General features: G+C 43.7%; 1 protein-coding gene across 1 annotated transcript in view; it reads right to left on the bottom strand.

The window, feature by feature from the left end:
• Nucleotides 1-228: 228 nt before the first annotated feature.
• Nucleotides 229-27,227, bottom strand: part of XKR6 (XK related 6) — a 221,749-nt gene continuing 194,750 nt past the window's right edge. The window contains exon 3 of the mRNA XM_026115568.2: nt 229-17,361. Coding sequence (XP_025971353.2) covers nt 16,397-17,361 — 965 coding nt within the window. The 3' untranslated portion in view covers nt 229-16,396. The remainder of the gene's footprint in view (nt 17,362-27,227) is intronic.

The following is a 27,227-nucleotide window of genomic DNA, read 5'->3' as shown; positions in this document are numbered from 1 at the left end:
AAAAGAAAACCAAACCAAACCCCTTTTGTTTGTCTGTTTGTTAGCTCTTATCGTTTGAGAAAAGTCACAGTAGCACTCTCACCTTGAACCAGAGTTTGGAACTTTTTGTGTTTCTTTATACAAAAGAAAAAACGGTCTGGGTTATGGAAAATAGTTGGGAAATTTGAGGTTGGAGAGAGGAGATAGAGAGAGAAACTGGAAGATTGCATAGTTGTGAACAGTGGCTTCTCGTCAAGGTGAAAAAGTGCATCATCTGATAAAATAGCATTTGATTATTATTTTTTTTCGGTTCCATATGTTTTTTTCCTCAGTCAACTGTACATGTCACACATGAAAAGGTATATACAGCACACACACATGCTAACATTAAACGTCTGACATTGAAACAGCCATTCTTTAAATGTTCCATCAGAGTTTTTTCCATGCAAATTCGTATTCTTTTTAAATACATTTTTTGCTACATCCTAAGACCACAACTTATCTAAGCCCATCTCATGTAATTTTGATCATTAGCAACGTAAAAAGGGGAAAAGCACCAGAATGGCTCGGTTTGATCACCAAACCTCTGCTTTGACTTCATTCTTTTTTTTTTTTCACTCCTTCATTCACTGCTGGTTGTTTGCTTTTTCAATATTTTTTTTTGTTGTCATTTGTTTGTTTTAATTTTCCGGAGATGGGAAAAAACAATTGACTTTTTTTGTAAGCGTTCTTGAGGTAAGAGTTATGCTCAACACGTGGGGCAGGCAACAAAGCTTTCAAAAGCATTTGAGAAATGAAGTGAGTCCAAACACTGTCACCAATGTCATAAACCAACAAAAAAAACCCCCAGAGATAAACATTCCAGATTTGCTCACTAGCTAAACCTCTCACCTCCTTTCCATACCTCTTTCCTTTTCCCAAAATCACGAACAGAGTTAAAAGGAAATAAAACTGACTTGGCGCATTCCCTCTTGCACCAGCCAAACAAAAAAGACAGGTGTTGCACATTAAAACGGATACTTCAAAAGCTTTTCAGGCTTGTCGACTGCCTCAAGTGCATTTTAATATATGTCTGATCATTTACATTTATATAGGAAAGTCATATTTGTTACACTTTATACAGGATCTCTTCATTTTTGTCCTCTTTTAACCTTTTCACTTTTTTTGTTGTTTTTTTGGATAAAGAGTTGGTTATAACAATCTACAGTAAGGCTGCACAGGAAGAATTCTGTGTATTTTTTTGTTTTCTCTAAGAACCAAAGTATATAAAATGAGGTTTGATTCTAGCACCTTTTACAGTATTATTGGTGTTGTTCCCTTTAGTAGAAAATGCCTTCACTCAACATCTGTTCTATCCGAAACGGGCTCGTAGCTTCAGCACTACTTCAACGGTAACGATAAGGTGGTGGTGGACCCAACCCAGCAGTCCTTCGGCAAAAAGTCCCCCCTGAAGTCAGGCAGAACTACTCATGTGAGCAAAGCAAACCGCGTTTACCAGCTTCCCTCCTCCCCGTCAGCGAGGGCTGCGGGACCGGACTCGCCCATAGCAGCGCGGGAAACACAACAGTGTAATAGAAAAAAAAACGCATCAAGTTGCTGTCTCGGGAAATGGGGATGTAACAGGCCGCTGGTGGACACGGCGGTTGGTTGACCAGCAAGGAAAAAGCCACCCGCGACCCAGCCGGTTGCACCTTCTCATCCACGGGCTGCCACCCCAGCTCCGTGGGAACATGCCGCCCGCCGGCCCCACCGTCCTCCTTTCGCGGCTCGTGGGGACCGCCCCAGGCCGCAGCGGGAGGAAGGTGCTGCCGCGCGGCGTTTTCCCGAGCGAGCTGGCGAGGCCAGGGCCTCCCCGACCATGCTGCACACGGCCGACGGCAATTTGGAGAAATCGCTACGGCGCGAAACAGCAACTTTCACAGAGCACATTTTGGGGAGCAGGGAGGAGGAGGAAGGTGGGGGGCGAGGAAGGAGAAGGGAGCTGGAAAACCAACTTGTAAAAGAGAAGCTCCTTGCCAAGATTTTAACACTTTACAGGACGTTGAGCTGTTGGTTTTACTCGAGTAGTGTATAATCCTGCTGAGGAATGGTCCATTCCCCATACAGTGGCATCAGAACCTCAATTATATATATATATAATTATAACTATAGCAATATATCTATCTATTTATCTATATTTATATATGTATACATTAAAGTCTGTTACTGCACTGGCACGTAATACAGAGGAAAAGTACTGGCGTTGCTGTTTGATGCAAGTGGTTGCCTTGACTGAAGTTCTGTGAAGGGTAAGCACCACAAGAAAAGGCACCACAAGGTTTTGAGAATTTAGTTGTCACTGCCCTAACATAGCCGTCATCAACGAACATAAAGGGCTTTCGGAGTTAATGAGGGCAGGTGGGGCCAGGCCAAATTCTGATCTCAGAGATGGTGGAAAACCAGGGCATTCCTGAAAAAACAATAGGGTTCAAGCAGGGTGCCCAGTGCCTTGGTGAAATTGAGAACAGAATTTGGTCTTTAAGGAGCACATTGATTTTGCGAGCTCTTATCTAGCACTTTGGACACTTTTTAACAACCTTCCTAAATTAAAAGGACCACATCTTGCCATGTTCAACAGGCTTGCACTGGTGTAAGGAAAGCAGAATTTAATGTTCAAAGCATAATCTAACATAAACATGGCATAATCTCATGTCGACTGCCTCCTGGGATGTGCTGGATGTGTTCAGCTCCCACTAAAGCAGCACGAGGTTGAAGGTGCTCAGCAAATCTGATCTCATCACTCAGGAAGGTCCTGCCCTGAATATCTCGATCTATCACTCTCCAGGAGCCCAGAGAACAAATTGACCTGGACACAGACAATGATCTCAATGGATTTATAGAAGCCCCTCTGGATTGAGATGGAGATCAAAATCTGCATGTCTAGTTTTCTTAGGCCTTATACTGTGCTTCTCATTCACTCCTTACTCAGTCAAAACTTCCTTAGCAGTAAGCTTTCTGTTTGGCCCTTGCTCTATTACTTTTGCTAATAAACACACATCCAAACACGCGCATATACACACTCATACACATGCAAACCTTGCTCTCCAACACAGAAATTAGAGGAAGAGCTAGGGAGCAAGACGGAGTACTCAGAGCCCTCCTGTGAAACAAGAAGTCACTACAGATATGCTGTATATAAGCAATGGGCTTCCCATGCGTAAGGTAATTGCTTGGTGATTGAAAAAGAAAAAGAAAAGACTTGCAGGCACTCTATGCCAAGGAATAGCACCAGTTTTGCATCGTGTTGACACCTGTCAGCCCATCCCATCTAAACCACCTTAGCTTTTCAGACAGCTGCTGCCAAGCAGCCTGACCCCGCTCTTGGCTGAATCGCACTAAGTCAAGGGGAATGCCACCAAGCTCAGCAGAAGTACGCTCGGCTGGATGTCAGAGGAGGGTCAGGGTTGTGCTCGGCCAGCTCTCTTGGCCGGCTCAGACCAGGGGTTTTTGGCATTCTTCATTTCTCCCAAATGCTACATGTGCAGCTTGCTGGCAGAAGCTAGGAAATGTGGTTGAAATGCCATTATGGGGGAGAAAAGGAGTTGCCTGTGGCAGGACTTGAAGTAGTTTTTCTTGTTCCCTCCTAGGTATTTGTCCATTCAGATCTACTTTGGGGGTCTGATTTGGATCCCAGTCTGTCTAAGGCAAGTAATGGCAAGAGGTTGGCTCATGTGCAGAAGTGACCTAGGAAGAAGCCAACCTCTCCTAGACTAACTGGTAGATCCTTCATCCTAACTTGGATGGACAGGCATCTTCACCTGGAAACCACTCTGGGTAAGAACGGCACTGGGAGGACATCATTAGATGAATGACCTGGGTCCAGAATGGGCTGAGTTTGGTTAATAAGGCAAGAATCAAGGCCCATGCATGACTGAGTTTCAAGCCCAATTAGCAAAAAATATACTTCTTACTAGGAAAGCTGAGACTTTTATCTCTGTCTTATGTGCCTGATAGAGAGGGTCTAGGGTGAGCAGCCCCTTCTTACAATCATTTCAAACCAAACAGGATTTAGGATGGAAGAATAAGAAACAGGGATGCTTATGGCACAGGCTCATGGGACTGCACCTGATGACCCACATGTTCTTTCCACCTCTGCTTTCTCCAGTTCCATGCCCAAACAGGACTGTGCTAATTCCCTGGGGTTCTCAGTTGACTTCCCAGTGGGGAGCAGAGCATTTCAAGGGATGGAGAAATGAGCCCCACAGAAGCTTAGCGTGGTATCTTGTGTGAGTAATGCTAGTCTTCCTCAAAACACCCAAATTCAGACGAACCTGCCTCCCTGACTCTGCCAGATTGCATGGAGAGTAGGAGCAAGGCAATATGCTGTGTTGCACTTTTGATGTTAAGGCTTTGAAGCACTTTACTGACATGAACTAAACAATCCTCACATCATTCTCGTGAGGTAGGTTTTATTCCTCCCATTTTACAGATGGGGAAACTGAGGCACAGAGCAGTTACATGACTTGCCCAAGGTCACACAAACAACCACAATGAAACTGAAAGCTATTTCCGGGCAGGTCCATACCTCTCTGTGTGTCAGTAAAGTGCTTAGCACAGTGGGGTCCTAAGCCTGGCGCTTACTGCAAGGCAATTGGGTAACATTCAGTTATTATAGTTTACTACATAGCCAAAGCAGAAGAACCCAGGTGTCCTGCTTTAACAGTTTCTATCTGCCATTTTGTAGTGTTTTCCGAATTTGTGCTCCTTGAATATGTTTTATTCTGAGGAATCAAATGTAAGAATATTTTCCTGGTTTTGAATGTTAACAAAGAGTTCCAGCAGTGATTAGTCAAATTTCAATGTTTATGGGAAAAGTGGCACTTCTGAAATAGAAGTATTGAAATTGTGCTGTTCTCTATGGCTGTGCCAGTTTTCCAGTACTGTCAAAATTCGCTAATCAAAAATGCTCTTGGGAAGAAAGCTAATTTTAGAAGATACTGTGAACTTGCAGAGTTCCTTTCACTCAGAAGGTGCTCAAGAACTTTGCAGGAAGTATTTAACTAGTCCGTCTTCCCAGCACTTTTGTAGGGGAGACCAGGATCTTTAAACCCATATTTCCATATCTGAGGCAAGTACAGCAGAGAGCCAGGGCTAAAGGTGGTGTCAGTGATGGGAGCCAGACAACAGTCTGACCTTTCCCACATCACAGGCCCTAGAGCACATGCCCACAGTCCTAAGGAAGTGAGGCAGGGCAGGTTGCATCTCCCAGTGGAGACCTCTCTAAAATCTCCTTGGTCATCCCACTCAACAGCTGTGGCAGAGATGGAAAGATAACGTAGATATTCAGGCACCGTGATTCTACATATGTACACAACAGTGTTTCCAAAATACACACTAAAGGGATGACATTTCCATGCAATTCAAAAATTACTAAAAGCTTCCAAAAGACCTAGCTTTTCTGTGAAATGCCAATTCTTAGACGGTTGAAGGTGGGTTGGAAGGCCTGCTGCATGACGGGAAATGTTGTGTCAGGCACACAAGCACATCTCCATAAATCTGAGACTGGGGAGACCATGCAAGGGCCTCAGCCCAGCTTTGATCTCATACTGGTTTCATACCAAGGGAAACTGCATTAGTTTTAGTGGAATGGCCTGAACTTGGTCTGTTGAAACGAATGGAAATTGCCAGAATTAGACATGAAATAGTCCTTCCCTGAGTAATTTAAGCGCTTTTTAAACTACTTCCCATTCCACATTGGAACAAAAGGCTGGAATGGTAAAACAGCATGCAGAGAGCAAACATCAGCCAAAATCTTTTTTTTTTTTCGATAGGAAAATGCTTTCCACAAAAAAAAGTTTATATCAGTTTTGGGAGAGGGCTTCTTTTGTACGGAACAGCAAACTTTGATGTTTGATATAAAATCTCTTTCCAGCACTTTCCCTACATAGAGAAGATGGGGGCCAAGGGACTTGCTTGCAATACCTATGCTTTTTAGAATGCTTTTTAGAAAATATGTATCACAGCTGTCTTCCAAGTGGCTGCAATTACACCCAATTTAAGGCTTGTTTCATTGCTGGAGCAGTATTAGCAGGTAAAATAAAGGAGAACCAGTTGACTTCCCCTACTATTTATCCATGGTAAATTTGTTGACTGATACCCAGTCTTCAGTATTTGTTGGAAAAAAAAACCCCAGATTATATGGAAACAGCATGAAACTAGTAATTTGGGGGGGGGAATATCTGGGGAATGCTTGGTGTATGGTTTCTCTTATAGCAGTGTCAGCTCAAAGCAAGTCCACTGAGGTCAAGTGGCAAGACTTCAAATTCAGGCTACTGAAAACAACGTCTGGCCTGAGGAAGAAGGCAGTTTCTGTGAGTGGGTGGCTCTGTGTGTGCTCGCATGCCTTCAGAAACCGAAATAAATTCCTAAAGTGAACAGATTGCAGGTGTAATCAACTGGCATTTGTCCCAGATCTTCGCTACTTGGGAAGGAGCAGGATTTGCTTTTAAGGTAGAAGAGAGGGAAGGGAAGGCGAGGGAGGCACGCAGGTGGTGTTCAGATGTGTTTGAGGGAAAGAAGCTCCAGGAGTGACAGCATGTTTCATTGGTAAATACAGCTAGCAAGGAAAATATGAGTTATTTGTCCTTGTAACTGATGAATAGGAATGGCACCTGGAGAGAAAACAATAATCATTCATTTTGAGTGGCATTTGGCATTTGAATATTAAAGGCTTGAAATCAGATTTGGAGGATTAATCCCCACAAAGAGGGTCCTGTTAGCTATGTGTATTATCAGGGCTGACTTCATTGCGACTCTGATACCAGTGCCAGGGGAAATAAGCTCTTCTTCAGCTAAAGCCAGAGACTACAAAAGCCCCTGTGTAGGTCAGGGATATGCAAATTTAGATGGCTCTGCTTGGAAACACCTGATTTTGTCTAAGTTTTGCTCGGGTTTCAACAAATGCAACAGACGTCAACAGCAAATCTATTATCACTGATTAAGAAAAACCTACAAAATGAAAAACTGAGATGCCTGAATGTGTTTAAACATCTGTGCTTTGTAACATGTAAAAACACATTTGTCTTTTGGGGGTGTTTTTTTCCTGTTTGGCCCCATATTACCACACTCAGGGCTGAACCTCTTAGGGCTGCTCAGGGTTTCCTAGGGTGATGAGAAGATGGCCACAGCTCTGACCCTCACCACACGTTCACACTTTAAGGGGCCACAAAACAGGTCTGGGTTTGGCCACACTGAGCCCAGGTTGGCTTGAGAAATGGGCAAATTGGAGGAAACCAACCAGCTACCTCAGGCTGAGCTTCTGGGTGGTGGAGAAACCCAGCAGGGTCAGTAACACCCAGTCTGGGTTCCCCAGCACCCGTAGAAGTGACAATTTTGGGGATGAGGAGTGTGATGAGGGACCTGGACATCAATGGGGCTTTACTGAATTACACTAACACTGCGATTGGCCTTCACTTTTGGTCTGAATTCGGCTTCCAAATTTTGTGACAGGAGGGAGATCAGGTGGTACAGCATTTCCCCTGAAGGACTTTAAGCTTCTGATGGTCTTTTGTCCCAGTTTTTACTTTAAAAATGTCATGCAAGGAGTATTTTCTTCAACCCTGCCTGTGATCCCCAAATTGCTAGCACCTCACACCAGAAACTACCTTCATCATCTCTAAAAGCCCTTTAGAATTCACCATGTAGTCATATATATTAAAACATATATATTTTGCAGTAACATGTCATATATGCTTGCCTATATTTCCACATGACTGTGTATATAGACACACACATACATTTACTAGTCCCTTTAATCCTGAAAATTCATAGCCATCCACCTCAGATCAGATCTAGTAGGAGGATCTCTCTGTCTCTCTCAGCTCTTTTTCCTTTGCAGTTAAAATAGCCATTCCTGCTTAAAGTGTGTCAAAGTAAAACAACCGCGTGTGAACACAGCCAGTTGCATATACTGTTAAACAGTGCATTTTCAGGAATATTAAAGGGTGATTTATTGATAACTGAACTTTTTGTCATTTTATATATATATATATATATATATATGTAATGCCCTCAATACCTTATAGGCTATATCCTATTTACTTCTATGAGGTGGGCTACTATTAGCTTTGAAAGCAGTCTGCATTTACATCTTTTTTTTGCTTCACTAGGTACACGTAAGACTTTATTCGCTTCCAGAACCACACTCACCCTCTCTCACCCCTCTCAGTCCATCTCTGTTAAAGACACAGATGTGTGGCGCTTCTTAGGACAAGGAGGGAAAATCTGCATGTCGGCCACCATTTGGTTGGATAGACAAAAGCAGTTAGCATAGCACCGAAGGAGTTACATTGCTGTTTTCTCTAGCTTCAGTCTTTTTGGAACAGAAGTGGTGAGAAGAACCCAGAAGCACTGAGCTGAAGGCTTGTAAAAGGGAAAATAAATGTCTGGGGAGATGAACGGGGAAGCAGCAGAACCAAAGTCGATGCACATGACAAGAGGCCCACCTGCAAGATCAGGGCTTCTGAATTTGCTCTGCCCCAAGAGAAGATCTCCAGCTGCAAGGGTAGTCATGAGGAAGAGTCTGGTCCACATAACCAGAAGATTTTGAACTATCTACCTTTCTGTAGCCATGGTGGCTACAAGAAAGGGGCAGACTAAGAGGTGGAAGGAGAAGATTTCCTAGCTTCATTCTTGCTTCATCCAAGGCAAGACTTCGTTTAGCAAAGACAGTGGCCTCCTGAAACACTGCCCAGTTATCCAGAACAGGCCAGATTTCACAGTCCTTACTCAGGAGAGAAAAGAAAACCCAATGAAAAAGAAAAAACAAAAAAAACCCCAGGAGTTTTGCCTGAGTAAGGAGTGCACAAGCAGACTTCAAAAAGCTTTTCTAACAGGCAGCAGGAAATCTTGCCTTGCATTGCATTTCCAAAAGAGACACTATATAATGGTCAGAACGCTTAGACAGTAAAAACACTTGGCTCAAAAACAGCGAAAAAAGGCTTTCTCTGACATGCTTTTTTCCCTTCCCAATTATCTGACCAGTGGCGATATTTGGAGGAATGAACTGGCTTCCCTCGTTCTAAAGAAAATTATCCCAGGTTAGTGTCTTCGATGGGGTTAAACCAGGGATGAATCCACCCCGGCAGACAAACGTCATCATCAGTCAAAACTCCCACTAACGCCAAGGGAAGTCTTGCCTGGGGAAGGATGGCGAAGGCAGGCCTGGTCTAGTCTCTCTGGATGTGGCATAGGTTTTCTCCAGGAAAGCAGGTACTTCAAGAAGAGTTGTGCATGAGCAGTGTTGGGTCTAGGTTATTCCTTCGCTACCCACTTTGCCCTTCGCATAAGGAAACAGTCTAAAGAAGCTATTGTATCACAAAGTAAACTGCAATTATTGTGCTGCCTAGGCAGGCGAGAAACTTAAAGGCAAAATCAAAATGAAACAAGATTTTTTACATGCTTATCAGTTTTCCCATGCTTATAAGAGTCCTCAGAAAACAGTATACCAGCCTCCCAAATAAGGTCTAGGCTATTCCAAAAGAGCGTGAGCAAATTTTTCACTGTATTCGGATGGAAGCTGATGACTGAAAGATTAGTGCACATTAACCGTGGCTGATGAGAGCAACTTTTGAAGGAATTCAAGTATTCATCAGTAATCTGTTAAGTTTAGAAATACTTTTGTGATATTTCATTTCAAGTTTTCATAAACAGAAAGGAAAAAGGGAAAGGTCACCTGTTGTGTAAGAAAATAATATTGCAAACAGTGCTATTACATTTGACCAAGAAAGCAAGGCTATTAGTTGACGCACAACAATTTTCTCCATTCCTTGCTTTTGGGGAGAGAAAAGACTTAAGATCGCTTTCTCGACACGTGCACACAGCAGCAGGTTTTCTTTATGCGTGTTGTAACAAACTTCTTTACGTCTCATTCCCGATAACAGCACAAACCCAGCAAGAATGGTAGTTTTACATCGCACTTCTAGCACCTCTCACACGCATTTACTTAAGCCTCACAACACCCCTGTGAGGTAGGTTAAATATTATTATACCCATGTACAGATGGGTAAACTGTAGGCACAGAAAGGTTAAATCACTTGCCCAAGGTTACACAGCAACTTCGTGGCAGAGCTGGGGTTGAAACCCAGGAGTCCTGTCACCCAGAAATCTGCAATGAGTTTTACACTGTGGCCTCTTTCTACGCTTGCTGTAAAAGACCATCTGACAAACACGGCAATGCACAAATCCAAATAACTCCGCATATTACAAAGTGCCTGGTTTTCAAACAGTTGCCTTGCTGCATGTGTCCCAAAGGGTGGGAAAGTAATATTCATTTTCTCAAATCATTTTTATCTGCTTGCAAATTTTTTTTTTTTGTTAAATATACAACAGGAAACAATTGTCCACATTATTTTATCAACAAAACCACTCGCTGGTATCCTTTCCAATTGGGCTGTGTGGACATCTGTATATATTAAAGTCCAGATCGTTTATGCAGATTTATTTTAAATGTCACCAATTGCCTCCCTCCTCATCAGTGAAGAGCCAATGGAACATATGCAGCTATCCGTCATCTCGTTGTTCTCGTTATCCTACTGTCCAAGCTTCAAGTAAGGAACAAGGGCTGAACACAGGCAATACCTTGTTCAGCAGGAAGGCTCCTACTGTACTTCAGACTGCACCACAGCAGAAAAGTGTCACCATACTGTTATTTCCAAGGTCAAACACAACAGAACAATGAAGCAATTCTGAATGTGCTCATGGAGAAATAAGCGGATTGTGACAATCTCTTGTGGTACCCAAAGGTCTGGAAATGTGTTTTGCACACAGTGAAAGGTTTGCCCACGTATATTTGGGATAGCCTCTAATCTTCTCATTCAAACCAGGCTGAGATTCTCTGCACCAGAATACACCTGAGCTCCAAGGAAAAAATAAAGCAACAATCCTAACCCTGGGTTACTACCACCCCCCCAAACCGCAGGGCTCTGGACAACTGACAAAATAACAGCATTCAAGCTTCAGCAAGCAAAGGGTGCACAACTGAGTTCACATCATCCCTACCAGCTAGCATCTTCTACCTTGGTTATAAGGGGATTGACATAGACCTTGTTAATTCTTGTTTTGTTTTTTTTTTTCTTTTTTTGCATGACCACATTCGATCTGAACAGAATCCAGAGAAAAGCTAACCCAGTAAAAGAAGAAAGGATCCCAGTAAAGCCTGTCTCCACAATTTTCCACAGACTCTGGCAGCTTCCAAATTGTCTCCTGCCCAAGCTGCCCAGGAAGCAGGCACTAAAAGGTTTTGCAAATGCACAGTAGTAAGTTTTCCTTTTCAAAGCACCTCTGAGCTTCAATGAAATCATGCTGGACGAACCTTGGACCACATTTTCTGCAGGAGGTTTGGTCATGCTGCAGGTACATGGGTGACAGTTGTTTCATGCATTTCTGCGTAGGTATGAGGAGCAGGGATAAATTGTGAAGTGAATCTTGCATGTGCAGAAATAAATCTGAAGAGCGAGTTGACGATTACTCCCTGAAAGTCAATAGCAGCACTCCCCTCATTAGCAGGATCAGCTGGGTTTTAATAGACCACTGGCTAAAGCTTAAAATTAATTTTGTCCTCTTTCATCTAGTCAGCCTTATATAAAAGCATATGCAAATGCTGCTGACTTTAGGCAGGTGCAGAGAAAGACAGGCTGAAGCAGACAATTATCTCCAGTCCAAAACACTGAAAAATATATATTTACATTTGAAATTGGTGGCTCGCTTGCACTTTCCTCTGGCAATTATGTAACACCAGCTCCTCTTCTGCATTTCGGGTTGGATATGCTTCAGATGAATAATGCCTTGTGTGGGTGGCAAAGCATGACAAGGGCATGGGCAGGGACCTTGTAATTTCTATATTTCCATTGTTGATTTGGTCTGGTCTGAATCATTCATGTCTCCAAATTAGCTGCCTACAGATGTATAATGCTATAACACTAGCACGCCAGCCCTCTGACATGGATGGAGGGATGGATGGATGAGTTAACAAACACCAGCATTATACAAGCGACGTTGTCTGTAAAACTAATAACCTCAGCCAAAAGAACAAAGATACTTTGTCGATTGGTGTGCAGAAAATAGAAATACGCCATATCGGAGCTGCTGTATTCCACCAAGTCCCGAATTCTGTCTGTGACAGAGTGCTATATCTTTATTAGTAAATTAAGGACTGCCAGGATCTGTTCTGGCCATGAAGCCAACTGACAAGTGCTGGCCACATCCATACTATTAAATGCTTCCACCGCCGGTACAGGCTGGCTGTGTACAAGCTGCCGATTGGGGATGGTCTCCAGCCAGTGTTAACGCTTGTGCTAGCTGGGCCTGAGCCCAGCGCTCATCTGAGTGGGTCAAAACCATGCCGGGGGTGTTTGAACAATTTACCAGTGTGGCTGGTGGAGCCCTAGCACGCTGGCTTTGCCCTGGCACGGCTTCGTTGGCTGGTTTAGATGTTTCCAGAGCAAATCCAGCAGCACAAACATGCCAGAGAAGTTGCCCGCTGAGTTTGTGATGTGAATAAATACAGATTCAGTTCAAAAAAAAACAACCTTCAAAGAATATCTTCAGGCAAGAATATGATACATACGGTAAGAGGCCAAGGAGTCAAAAACCAAGACAAAGCAGAACTCACTGACCATCCTGCCCAAATATGCATCAAAAAGCAAAGGGACCCTGGGCAAAAAGAAGGTGAGGACTCGCCTCTTGACATTGGGATTAGCATGAATAAGAGCTTGGGGTAATTTTACGTCCCATGCTTTTGGCTTGGCAAAAGGCGCTGTTTGGCAAAAAAATTCACAGACAATTCCTAGAAGTAGTCGCCACACCGAGCTATGAACTTATTCGGCATGGTTGTAGAGCATGTGCTTTACGTTAAGGCTGTAATGAAATTCTTCAAAGTGAGAGAGTTCTCCAGGGTCAAGACAGGCTCCAACTGCAAATCTTTGCTGAATTAGGATGCGAGCAGGTATCATTCAAAGCAAGAACTAACACCAGAGGCAGACAGCTTGTGCGACTAAGCATAACGCAACAGTCTTAATATGTCTGAAGAAAAATGCTCAGTGGAGGTGCCTGCCGACGTTCCTATCTGCACTGCGAGCCTCTAGGATGGAGGACTTCGGAGCAGGGATGTGTCAAGCCCTTTGTCAAGCTGGTTTGGCCGCAAGAAATTAGCACTGCGTTGAAAGGTAAGGTCACTTCTAGAGTGTTTTGCCCCTCTGCTCCCATAACAGGACCTGGAGGCCGGCGGTCAGTGTCACAGGGGTCCCATTCCTGCAGGAAGGTGGGCTGCTGAGGCTCAGGACAAGGTTTAACAGTGCTGATGGGCTCCTCCACTCTTCTCCATGGGCTTGCCTCTGCTTGTTGGCCCACTTGGTCGTCCTGATGCGAAGTGGCAGGATCCGGCCTTTCGGTGGGGTGAAGGAAAGGACTTCTGTCTCCAACCCTGACTCCATGGTTTGTGGATTCGGTGAGGGTCACCCTCTCCTTGAGCTTTTGGAAATGAGTGGGATATTTCATGGAGGAAACGCCGCCAAGGAGCATTGGGGTTATTCGCCGTCCATCCCCTTCTCATGCTTATGCCAATGAAAATGTGTGCGTATGGATGAGAGCCGCTCACGGGAGGACTAAGGAGCATCTTTACAACAGCCAAGAGCCTCGAAGAACCCAATCACAGTAAATTTGTGCTAGTATTAAAGGTAAGTCCGTTCAGAAAAAGGAAAAACTTCAAAGTTCTGGGAAGAGAAATGCAGGCATGACGTCAGACGATGGGCACCTCTGTCTTTTCATGGCAGTGGTGCAAAATTGTTCAGTACCTGGGACCAGCAAGTTCACTTCACAAATTACCTCTTTTTATGGAGATGGCACACTGATTAGGGGAGAAACGGTGTGAAACCTTAGTAGGACACTTGAGGAAGGACTGGTTATGGGACACAATTAGTGGAGAAGGAAGATAAAAGGTCTTCACAAATATATATAAATATATATATATATGTGCACAATTAGGTAGGGTATGACACGACAAAATCCCTCCCTTTGCATGAAAATGTGACCATCATATTGGTTGTAATCAGAGCCCAGAAACATTTGCCTGAAATGGAGTTTGACTGGGAATTACAGTACCAGTGACAATTTGGCTTTTTATAAACTTTGCCGTGTGTCTATAGTTTGGCGTGAATGAGTCCTGCCCTCGTTAAAAGGGACAGATACTAGTTAAAAGTTTCCTTTATAAAACAAAATAAAACAACTGAAACACCCCCCCCCAACATTTTCTCAGAACACTGCAAAGGATCACTGATTGAAAAAAATGTTTCTCTTCAGGTATATTCAGGCGAAGAAAGCATTCAGCTTCTTTAAACTGTTATATAAAATTTGTACTAGTTTCTTTAAATACTATTAGAATTAAAAAAAAAAAACTGATTCCTCAAATTAAAAAAACCCATAATCATAATTAAAAAATATCTCCCCCATGTTGATCTTCTCTTCAGAACAGGTCAACATGGGAGTTTTGCACCCTAGACAGTTACAGTATTTCTGGAATAAAAAATTGCAATTACACACAGAAAATACTACAGTATTCACTTAAAAATAGCTTTTTTTGTTGTTGTTGTTATCCCCCTCCCAAGTAGAGGGATGGTGGGATTGAAAAGATGCCCTGAAATGGGAACATTCCTTTAAAGGAGCAATACTCTCAAAAAGGAAAATGCGATTAGGTACTCGCAACCTGTGATTGAACTCGAAACGGAGATTTCCACACAGAAACAGAATTCAAGAGATGTGAATGTTCAGACACCAAGCGGGTTTTTTTGGAAATGTCAAGACAACCACGAAACCCTTAGCAGGCAACCGTCTACTCTTTGCCATTTTCGGCGGTGGCAGCATCTCCTTGTGGTGAGAACGCTAAGCTAAACCACGATGCTCTCGCTACGCTCTTGAATTTCCTGTGGTGGTGTTTCTTGCCATGTACTTACAGTAGAGGGTGACACGAGACAGTTTTATCAGCAGTTCCCCCAATGTACCGAGTTGAAGAATTCTCAGCTAAATCACAACAACAACATCAACAAAAATACAAAGCACCAAATCATCTCTAGACGTGAGTCAGTTACAGGTTATTACCATTTGAAGAAGTTTTTTCTTTTTTTTTTAACCCCGGTTTTCGTATTTTGTTTTCCTTAAAAAAAAAAAAAATCGAAACCCAAAACCCAAAAATGAAACGAAGGATGCTTTACAATCACTTTAAGGCTCGCACTGAATGAGACATGACAGGTCTTACACGAGATTACAAATAATACATGTATGCCTTTCACAGCCTTAAAATGATACAGTAGGTCAAATTATTTTGCCAGTCACTGATCAAGTATTGTGCCTTTAAATTGACTCGCTTTTTGCTACTATGCTGAGTTTTATTATTACTGATATATTTATTAGATATATGTAAATCTACTTTAGTATAATATTTTTGGTATATAATTTTAATGTTTGCAGATTTCTTTTTTTTTTTTTTTTTTCCAGAAATCAACGTGGCAGGCCTTATTCTGGACTCAGACTGCTGATATTTACTCCACTGAGGTCAGTGGTGCTTTAGCGTGTGCAATTGTTTGAAACAAGATCAGATACTGTATTACTGTGTTAATCTGGTGCAAACTGACCATTATGCACAGCCCATTTACACGACGAAAACGGTTATATAGCGGCATCACTTCTACAACACGACTTGGTCAAGGCTTGCGGGCTTGGCCAAATGGTGTTATAAATATATTGCCAAATTATTTACAGACCTGATTTTGTCTTTCAACTGTTTAAAAATCAAACTCCATTGGGGGTGTCTTGGCTTTGCTTTCTTTAGACAATTTTCTTTTTTTCTACTAAATCCAATAAGATGAACGAGATATTTTCCAAACGTTTCTCTCTTTTTGTTGTTGTTGTTCTTTTTTTTTTTTAATTTTAAGTTTTGTATTTCGCTTGTTTTTTTTTTTCATTTTTTTTTCCTGGCATATAATCATCGAAGAGTTTTGCATGAGAAAGGTGACAGTACTTAATGAAACTCAGCACCTAAGGGCATAAGGCAGTTGTAGGTTTGTTTGTTTGTTTTTTTATTTTTCAATCAGCACCAATCCCATAAATAATATTCTACACTTGGTGTACGGTATAAAACTGATGTGGAGATGCCTCCTTCTCCACCTGTGAATCCTAGGTGTGGAAGTTGAAATACTGTTTCTTGTGTGTAAAAAACAAAAGAAAAGTTTTTCTTTTTGTTTTTACTTACAAAACATAGAGAATATCTTTTTTTTTATACATACAGCAACCAGAAAGAAAGCTTATCTGAAGGTTTGTGTTTGTTTCATGATCTGTGTTTACCGTAAACAAAAATAAGGTCCCCTCTTTTACTTTTGTTTTAAGGAGCTTAAAGTGAAGATTCATATTGTAGCAACTCATATAAGAGAGGTCCATCTCTATACCTAATACCTACAGCTGTGGGGGTGACATACTGGAGGATGTTGATAGTTCTTCTTAACCTCCTGTCTACAAAATGAGCATCCCATGCAGGGTATCTTTTTCTCGGGATGTCAATCTTAATGAGAGGCCCCTCTGCGGGGTAGGGTCGCCCAGATGGAGTAGATGGTACCATTGCTCTCACCTGGAAAACTGGCAAGCAAGTGTCAGCTGTGAGTTCCTCCTGTTGCTCCGTGACCGCTCTGGTGGGCGTAGCCTGGGCCCCCCGGTACCCAGGGGTTTGGGGTGCCATGGGCTCAACATCGGGGGGCAAAGGAATGCCCCAGAGCAGCTCGGCGCAACAGGAGCTGACAAGGATCTTAACTCTCGGCCCCATGGGATGCAGCACACCATAATATAACAGCATCAAAGCTATCCCAGCAGCAAAGCTAAGAAAGACACAACACAGTGCTGGCACGGCATATGAGTCAGTAGTGTCAGGATCTCTGTAAAAATACCAAAGGAGCGTCAAGGCAGCGTTCTCTGTCAGGACTATAGTGTAATATGCAAACATTCTGTATCGAGTCCGCCCTTCCTTGACATTAAACCAGCAGAAAATGTACACAATCCCTACCACCATGTTGAAGAGGATCTCCTCCCACTTAGACATGCAGAAATCTGTCCCACCATGGATGATCCAGAAAGCCATGGCACACCAATGGACCACTACAAAGATCCCAAAGTAGAGCTGGAAGATGGAAGCAAAGAGAGCAAAAGAAATAACTCGGGATGAGATGGTGAAGAGGCGCCAGAAGAGATGGATGAGGGCCCCTCTGTAGCTCATACTCTTCTTGTCGTCCCTAGAGTCCCGAAGAAGCTTGTGATAGGAGGCTAGCACCCAAGCCAGGGACATCAGGGAGGCCACAGAGGACACACCTGCCGGAAGACACACAGATCCACCGAGTTAGACAGGAGGATTCGTTGAAAACATCATCTGCTCACTAAATTACTGCATCTGGGGCAGGCTCAGTAGCCAAAAGGTTCAACTCATGTCAGGTTCTCCTTACAGTGTAGAAGAGAGAAATACAGAAATATCAGTGTAGGAACTGTAAATGAGCCTGCACTCAGGAGTTCTCTGATACAGCCTACATTTGGTACATTATGTTTATATGCACAAGGAGCTGGCTCTGCCACCCCAACCCAACTCTTCCCTTCCTCCAGCTCAGAAACAGCCTCTATCCTCATCCTGATAACGTCCACATTTGAGAATTTGAAATCCAGATCCCACCTAAATGTTGCAGCCAAGGATGAAGGCCACTCTCTGTAGAAAGGCATCCATCTCTGAGTGCAACATTGCAAGAGCAGGACAACTATACTCCTTGAAGCTTTATGGGTCTTTTTTATTTTAAAATAAATTCATACAAGCTACAATCACATTGACTTCTACTTGATTCTGTTTTGTTCATTGAACAGGAATCCCTGTTCGCATTCACCCTTGTGAAAAATACGCAGTTGGTCAGTTTTGTCTTTGCCTTGTGGTCACACGCAGACGAATATATAAATGCGGGGAACAGCAAGACTCACCAACATCTCCAAAACACAGAACCTGATCCCTCCAATGACTACTCCTTCCCAAACCCTTGGGCTCAGTGCCCCTTCCCACTGCCAGGAAGCTCTCTGGCTCACTCTTTCTCAAGCACAGCAAATCCTGTCCTTGCAAACTCATCTCACTGCTGTCTGCTAAGCCATGACTGCGCTGCAGCTCTAAGGACTCCCTTGTATCTGGTCACAGCTAAGGGAAATGTTTCCTGCCTGCCAGCCTGGTCTCCTGGATGGACTTGGACTCATGTTGTAGCTGTGTCTCCAGCCCTGTCTCCTGGATGGACCTTGGACCCATGTTGTAGCCTTGTCTTCAGCCTCATCCCCTTTTGCTTGAGACTGGACCTCCTGGAGGGACCTAGGACCTGGCTCATCCCCTCATTGTGTCTGGGGCTGTTGATGGACCCTGTTACCAGCACCCATGATGTTCAGACCCTACGGGACTGCTCCTGTTGGTGACTGCTCCTGTGGATGACCATGGGGGCATCCTTGGTTCTCAGCTCATCCTGCTCATGGAGCAGCCGATCCTTGCTGCGCCCTGGCATGGGGAAAGCACCCCATGGCATTCCTAAGGGGTTGGCTCTTATCCCCCTACTATGACCAGCACTTACACTATTTATTCACTTGAATGGATAAAATAGTGCCCTGTCACACACTGGACAGTCTTTTAGAAATACAGTACCATTGCTTATCTCAAGACTGAATTGAACCACCCAGTGCCCAGTGTGACAGTAAAAACCAATTGACAGATCCCTGTAAAAAAACGGCCATTGGCATCTCACATCTCTGAACCCACTGCTCTTCACTGGCCTATTGCTTTGCAAGTAAGGGAACAAAGGATGGACTAAAATATATGTTTGGAAAGCGAACAAACTTGGTAGCTATAGTTTGACTGGGGCTTTGCCAGGATGCAGGGAGCATCACCTATAAAACCTGAAGAAAAAAATGCTAGTGGTTTCAAGCAAAACAAACAATAATAACATTCCCCCCTCCCTGATGTGTAAAATTGGGCCAGCTCTATTTTGTTTTTATTACTTTAAGAAAAACCAAGCAACAGTTTGCTGCAGCTGGTCAAGGTTAAAAGATTAATGTTTGAAAAGTCTGAATTTCCTCTTTTCTTGCTGTCTTCCAAAGTTTCCGTCCCTGCGGTAGCAGCGGAGTCAGCCTGCCCTCTCCCATCGCTTGGCACCTCTCCCTGGGAAGAGGTGATGTTTCTGCAGCAGCCTCTGCTCCTCTTTCTGCACAGTATCTTCTTTCACTGGGATGAAGCTAATGGCTAGTGGTGACTTTACTTTAGGCCAGGGGAAAACATAGGGTGGACGTGGAAAGCAGGACAGGCTCTCCCTGCTCTTCCTTCAGATCTTGTCTCGATGGGGGACATGTGGGCTTCTACCCTCCATCCACAAAGACCAGGCTCCGTCAGGGATGGGAGAGAGGTCCAGTGGGTCTTCAGACACTGCTCTGGTGACTTTATCCTCTTCTCTTTGAGGAGCCCACCCCACAGCACGTGGGGTTAGATTCCCCCCATCTTCTTGCCTAGTTGTGTTTGGAGGAGAGGTGCAGCAGAAAGTGGTCAGGAAGGGGGTGACAGGCCACCATCTCTGCCCCTTGCTGAAATCCTCCCAGTCATTTCCACAACATTCAGGGGGAGATGGCCAGAAAGAGATGCTCTTAACAAGGTAAACCGGCCACGGGAGATAGGGACGCTCCCCTGGCATGCAGTCCTGGTCTGCCCTGCATTCCAAGTGCAAACCAGCCCCACCAAAACTATGCCTTTCTGCAGCAGTTACCAGCCCACAAGTCTTCTTCTGAATACCTTAGCTCTTGTGCTCACAGGAGTGCATGAGCATTTCAGACTGAATTTAAACAGCAAACTGGTAAGATCAGTGGCTTTATCAAAGCTTTAGGCCACCGGCTTTAAGAAAATCACAATTTCTCCCAAGTTCTGACTCCTCAACTGTTGATAAACATTTGTATACAGGACTTGGGGGACTCTAATGGATGGAAACTTCTGAAAGTGCATAACACTACCTCAGATAGATGTAGATGAGATTTGGTTTTAATCTACCTGATTTTTCAAAGATGTATTATGTTTTTGGCAGCCATGATTAGCAGTTTTTGAAGATGGGGCAATGCCACATAACAAGTGCTGCTATGTGTCTGAGTATCCTGCTTGCTGCAATATATTCTAGCTATACAGTTTAAAAACTTACCATGCTTAACAGAAAAAACATGTCATGCATGGCTTATTTTAGTGTTGTTATACTAGAAATTTGTATGGCATTAGAGGTACCTGTATACTGAAACTCAAGCTGTGCCAACCCACAAGAGACAGATGTGTCACCCTGGCTTAAAAATGTTTCTGTTGGGTTCATTTATTGCAGTACAGAAAGAGGAATAAAATATACCAGAATCAAAAGCCCAGTATACACATAAAGGCTTTTCCCACTCTAACTTTTTCAATGAAGAAACCTACACTAATCACAGCCTTTGCTGCAAATTGCATAAGCTGGCTGACAGTACGTACATTGAGTCACTCACATTGCATGTACCATGCCTGCTGCTAGTCATCTGAACATCTCCTCGAGTTGACAGAGAGCAGCAGACACCTCCAGAAAGTGATTCATCCTGTCCTAAGATCCATGTGTGGGACAGGGCAGTGACTCACGCTCTCAAAATGATGGTCTCTATCCTTTGACAGGGGAGCGAGGGGACTTGTCAACACCAGCAGTCAGGCGAGATGAGTCCTACCTTTAAAAACAGTTCTTTGCCTCCTCATTTGCATTAAGATCTGAGGGAGGAAATGAAATATTTCTAGACACTTTGACATATTCCTACCACTGTTTAACAACTCATGAGCCTAGGCCCAATGTGACTCTTGGCATCTTTGTGACAAGCAGGATCTGGACCTTGCTGTCAAGGGGGAAGCAACTAGTATGTTCATATCAACAGCTACCAGGGAGCAATATGAAGATTTCTCCAGTACTGCTTACTGTGCTCCACAGAAATGATTCCCTGACTATTTCATTCAGACCTAAATTACCTACATACCTTTGCCTTTGTCATCATGGGCATTAGTTTCTCCACTCCCATCTTGCCCTGTTACTTCCAGCCTGTGTGTTCTTCATACAATGCATAATTCTCACAACTATGTGATAAATTGTTCCTTTCTTTTTCACTTCATCCCAGGCCTTATTTCAAAACAGCTATAGAGATTTCTCATACTACAGCTAGAACAAAAAGTCCTGGTAAGTTAGATCACATGGCAAGTATTTTTTTATTTTTGTTTTTGCACGTGGTGACTGATGCAGCTTCATCCAGCGTGAGTGGGTTTTAGCTCTCTTCCAGTGTTTATTTTATCAAATATGGGTTGCGTTGGTCTAAAAATGAAGTCACTTGAAAAAACCCACTCCCTCTCCTCCCTCTCTGTGCTTAGTCTTGTGAGTAGAAAATACCCACCATGCACTGCTGTTCCTGTGCAGGCACTCTCAAGCTAGTCACATATCTGCCGCCTTGGGGAGTGGAAGCACTACAGTTGCATCTCACAGGCTGCAACCAGCACCACTGAGAAGTAAAGCCCATGTGTCTTGATTTAGTCCCCCAGCTCCCTTTAGGAATGTGCCCTGGGGAGACATCTCATACATTCAGCAGGGTGAGGTAGAGCTGGATACTGCCCCCATTTGACAGACGAGGCACTACGATAAGAAGGACTCAGCCAAGGTCTCATATGATATCAATGCTAAATCAGGGAATAGCCCTCCTTCACATCAGAGCGCACCTAACTAGGAAATTTCAAGCAGGATTCAGTCCTAATGTAGAGAGCCATCTTGACATGTCCAGAGGTAGGTGCCTACGGGTGTCCCAGTGTCTACGGATGAGTGATGGTTCTTTTTCTACTCAGTGGAGAATTAAGGCTTAATGCAATCACCACACATAGGAATCTAGGACCATATGAGATGTTCTAGGACATCTAGAACATAGTGACAAACTTGCACACTGGAGATGTACACATTTCTGAGCCAGGAGCTGGAGTGAGGCAAGGTACCCAGGGTGTCTGAAAGAGCCCTAGACAAAAGTCAACCAAATTTTCTCCTTAGTCACTACAGCCAGCAGAGCCAGAGCTGCACACAGAGAGGTGTCTAATTCAAGGTGAACTGAGTCACTCTGTAGACTCCCTTGGCTGTATTGCCTCTCCATTGATTGCAAGGGGAGCTTGGACACCCACATCACATGGAGAAACCTCCACTGGAGACACCTTCACTTAGGTGTCTGAATCTGGAGCTGAACTAACCCATCTTGAACTGTCTTGGGCCAGGCAATGCTGACCTCTTGGCTTAGTAATTCTGCTTTTCTCAGGGGGGCCTAACAAATAGTCCACACTGGTAAACACAACTGGCATGGAGATTAAGGAACAATAAATAGCGAGGAGACATGAGAAGCCAGTGGGAAATAAAGCATCTGTATAAGAAGCTAAACTTTTTCAGAAGAGGGTTGGACCAAGGAATAGAGTCTCTGAGGAAGAGAAACAAGACCCATTGCTTGGGATCATGAAAACATGAGTGAACCAGACCTACATAATATAGGTAGTGATCTGATATCAGAGCAGCATGAACCACTCTGAGTGCAAGGGAAAGTCCTGGAGCCTCACAGAAGCTCACAGGGGCAGGATGAGTGTCAGGCTGTTGTGGTTTTTCTCCTCCAGTTCCTACTGATGGCTCAGAAAAAGAAATAGTCATCCCAGGAATGTAATGAAGCTCTCTGAAAAATCCACATCCACAAGAAAGACTGAAACTAATGACTACCCTTAAATTGCTGTTGTTTTTAGAGCCCATAGATGTGCAGGAATAAAAACAACACATGGAAAGCCATTCCACTCTATCCAGCCTGCTCACACTATGCAGTTATGCATGGCTTTACAACCAGTCTAATAAAAGCTGTAGACAAATCACAAAAAAACAAACAATATTTAAATAGACTAAAAGAACAATATATCCACTTTGCCCTTACTATCAGTGTTGGTCTACTGAAGAGAGAAGATTTTCATTAGGACTAAGTACAAAATTTTCATAAAGAATCCAGCTGATGGGTTATTTGAGGTAAATGATTTGAATGCACTTACCATAGCATATTCCCTAAGTATTTAGTGTGTCTGCCCCTTTAAAGCTAAAAATGGTGCTCTATTTCTTTTTTGACTTTAATTCTCCTGAAGACCATTCTAAAAAAATAGGAAGATCCCAACATTTCCCTTGGGTGAGCTGGACACCGCAGTGAGTATTCAGTGCGACATGTACCCGTCCATCAACCACTGTGCGATGGAAGCACTCGCTTAATGCAAAGTGCTACGTCTCAGTGACTACTCATCACTTGCTGGCTGTTCAGGCCTCTGTGCTGTGAACCTTGTTATCATGTTTTTCCCTTTGGGTGGCATGTTCATCCCTAAAGCCCACTATGAATCTAGGAACAGGTTTTATTCTGATGCGCACAAAGTGAAAACATAGCTATATAAAAGAAATTGAGCCAAATTCTGCTCTTGTAAGAACACTGCCTGAAAGTTGCTCCCCCTTACTTTTTATCTGTTATTCTTTATTTGTGCCAGAGTAAAAGGGGTCAGAATTGGACTCCAGGTCTATTTTTCGTTTGTTCCTGTTTGAGTTTGATGTTTGACCTTTCTTTCTTTTTTCTTTCTTTCCACGGGAGGGAACAACTTTGTTCTTTCTTTCATTCTTCCTCATTGTTTTTTGCTTTGAACATGGAAGAATACAGATCATGAACAGCAAATAAATGATATAGGGTCTGGATAGACTTTTTTACCATTGATTTTCCTCATAGGACTTTGGAACACTTATCTAACCAGTTTCTCCAGTGTCACATGAACCCATTAGGGCAGACGAGTGCTTTTGCACCTACGCTGAGCGTTACTCAAGTCTGACCCAGGAAAGGCCCAGCCACATCTAAGTGCCACCTATTCCTACAGTCACCTCACACGCTGCTGGTGCTTTGTGGGTGCTCTGTGAAACCAAGGCCAAAAGGTGAGATGCACATAACTTAGCTTTTTCAAACTTCTATGTTCCCTTGGCTGCTTTTAATGGAAAGAATGGGGTCAGCTGAGAAAAACAGGCATCTCCTTGGGGGCTGACTCATCTCACACATCTCAGACACCAAAAGATGAGTCAAATCACCTTTCTGGAGGGTCTGCCTCTACCCAGTGACTACAAAGGGAGTCACCTTCATTTAGACAATTTAAGATGAAGATTAAGCTGTCTAAAACGAAATCAGAGAGCTGGTTAGTGAAGTTAGTGAACCCAATCCTTGGTGCCTAAGGCAGCTGGGATGTGGTGCCTGGGTGGAGGAATCTGTTTGCCTCTCAGGAATGGCTGGGAGAAGATAGAGATTTGAAACAGCTCCTAGAAATAAACGGGTCTCCATTTGTCACGGGAGTGTTAGTCTACACGGTGGTCCACTTCTAGATATAAGACTGCCAGTTTACATCTGTTCTCTGCTCAATGCTGGAGTGACAGAGCCTGACACTGGGAAGAGATGTGACTTGAACCTGGGTTTTCCACTGGTTGCACCAAAGTCCTGTCCCTAGCTCTGTTTTCATGAAGAAAACACGGCTTTGTTGTAATTTGGGCAGAAGGCAAGTTTTAAGTCCTCAGTGTCTGCTGTGGAGCAGAACCGTCCCTTCCCACTTGTCAAGGAGCTGCTTTGAGACCTGCCCCAAGGAACCACCACGGCCTTGTTCTCCCCAGGCCCTGACACCCACAGGGCATAGCCTCACCAGTCTGTAGGGAACACAAAACCACTGGTGACTGTTTAGATAGAGAGGAAACAAAGGCAAGTAATTCATCTAAGGGACCAATTTCCAACTAGGTCTGGGCAACAAAAAGAGGTTCTTCTACCACAGAATCCCACTGGGACTTCCTGACATAACAAGGCTTTCTTTGAGTTTCTATACAGGACAGTTTACGTCCAACCTAGCACACAAATAGCTCTTCCATATAAGCTCTTCCTCCATGTTCCAGAGGAACATCCATGTTGCTGGGCCTTTTATTGTGAACTTGCAAAAGTCCATAGCAAGACAGTTTCATAACAGTTTGCTCATATGGGGAGTTGCCCTCCAAGCCATGCCAGTTAAAGGCTGGCTTAAGTCCTGAAATATGAACGCTTCCTAAAACCTTCTCCTTTCACATAATTAAGACCACTGTAGATGTCCTCATTGACCCCAGAAATTTTGGATCCCTTTTTAGTTTCCCCTCAGTCTTTGCCTTAGCAGTGCCTTGTGGAGCTGAGTTCCACAGGTTCACTATGCAATGTGTTTCAAAAGGACTTGCTTTTCTCCCCTTTCTTCCTGTTGCCTTTCAGTTGTCCTGAATGCCCCTTTTTCTCTACTGCTAGAAGAGGTGACTGGCTGCATTCATCTGATCTGTTCTCTCATTATCTCAGATACCTCTGTCAGGTCTCCTCTTATTCATCTCCTCTGTGAACTCAGAATTTGCCCAACTGGCTCAGGCCCTGAGGGCATCCAGTCTTGTATCTTCTCCCAGATGCAAGCCAGCAACTGGTCCTTCCATGGGAACCAAATAGAAATGGGATAATCGGCCCTCTGGTTTGGGTTGTCCATGAATACAGACAGTGAAGAGTCAAATCTCCTGCTGAAAATGTTTGCTATCACCCACTATGTAAGGACTGGCAAACCTTCCCCCAGCTTTAAAACACTTCTTAATGAAGATCATGCTTGAGCCATGCACTTCAGTGTTTATTTCACTCTAGCAGCGCTGCCTGAGACACAGGTTGCCTTCTCAAGGTGCCCCTCTCTCTCTGCATTGACACTATCAAGATTATGGATAACTAAACTGAAATGACTAAACAAGCAGAAGTGAGTGAGATGAAAAGCACCCTCAATAACAGTGTTTTGACATCCACCAAATCCCCAACACCCTCCTGATGAGACAAGGCTGCTGTGACCAGGGCGTATTTGAGTTGCATTTTCTTGAACAGCAAGACAGTTACCAATATCCTCAAGAAAGTTAGGTAGCAGAAAGAAAATATCTCCCTGCTATGTCAATGAGAAGAAGGCAGATCTTGACAGGTTTGTACGCACATAGGCCTCATAGGTATGCAAGTTCACCATTTGGTTGCCATTAACAGCTCTACCCCTTTCCTGTGATGCAGACCACAGGTACTTCAGTTTTCACCTACTACGCAGGCAAAAAGGCTGGTGACACCCCTCCACAGCTGATAAATTTCTGGCAGGACTTAACTGAAGCTGAAATCTCAGTCCTTATACATGGATTCTGAAAGCAAGCCTCACCTCACTTAGCTAACCAAGGTATTTGATCCTATACAGTGGCTCTGCATCAGATATAGCTCATTAAAAAGCCAGCAGAGAGATGAAAGACAGGGTAGCACATAGAAACTCAGGCCTTGAGAGAGCCTGGGTCATTGTGGCTACATCAAAACTAGCAAACAAAACAGTGCTCAGACTATCCGCTGACCCTAAGCCCAACTGGCACAGTCTGGCCAGTCCATACTATTAAACTCTCTCAGACTCCAAAACAGAACAGCTGTATCCAATCCACCTTTTGGGAATGGTTCCTGGCATATTCTAATTCATTTTCCCATGCCTGGGAAAGTTTTGGGAAGGGGCAGCTGGCCAAAACCGCACCAGGGGACACGTTAACAGAGGCACTGAGTTCCGGTGCCTGGGCTCCAGCACTGCTTGACTTATCGGTATAGATGTAGGCTGTGCATAGTCCTCTGGCTACCATGAGCATGGCTCATATAATCCTTTTTACCTTGAAAATGATATGGACGTCCTGTGGTTCAAATCCTGGAGCTGGAGATTCTTGTTATCGAATTTTACAGGCTGGGCTTTTCAGCAGAGTAAATTAGCTTAGGTGGTTGCTGTGTTCAGATCATTTCTGGTATTCTGGGAGCCAAGCTATGGCAGGTAGAGCTTAGGTAAGGCCTAATACAGATGTGTAGATGGCCTTATGCCAGAAAAATGCTATTTTGGAAGTATAGCTTACTCCTTCTATAAATCCGGTCTCGGCTATGCTCTCAAAACTACCTCTGAGGAAATGCCAGCCTGACTCTATTGCTATAAGTAAAGTGGCAAACCCTACCTTATGGAGAAAAGCCCTGTTCTGAAAGTCTGTCCAGCCTCCATAATCTTCAGCTGGAGTCTAATGGTGGAGTTAAAG

This window comes from Dromaius novaehollandiae, chromosome 3, assembly GCF_036370855.1.
Source record: "Dromaius novaehollandiae isolate bDroNov1 chromosome 3, bDroNov1.hap1, whole genome shotgun sequence".
In the NCBI taxonomy this organism is placed as follows: Eukaryota; Metazoa; Chordata; class Aves; order Casuariiformes; family Dromaiidae; genus Dromaius; species Dromaius novaehollandiae.
The sequence above is the reverse complement of the archived record's forward strand: the minus strand, read 5'-3'. Positions and strand labels throughout refer to the sequence as shown.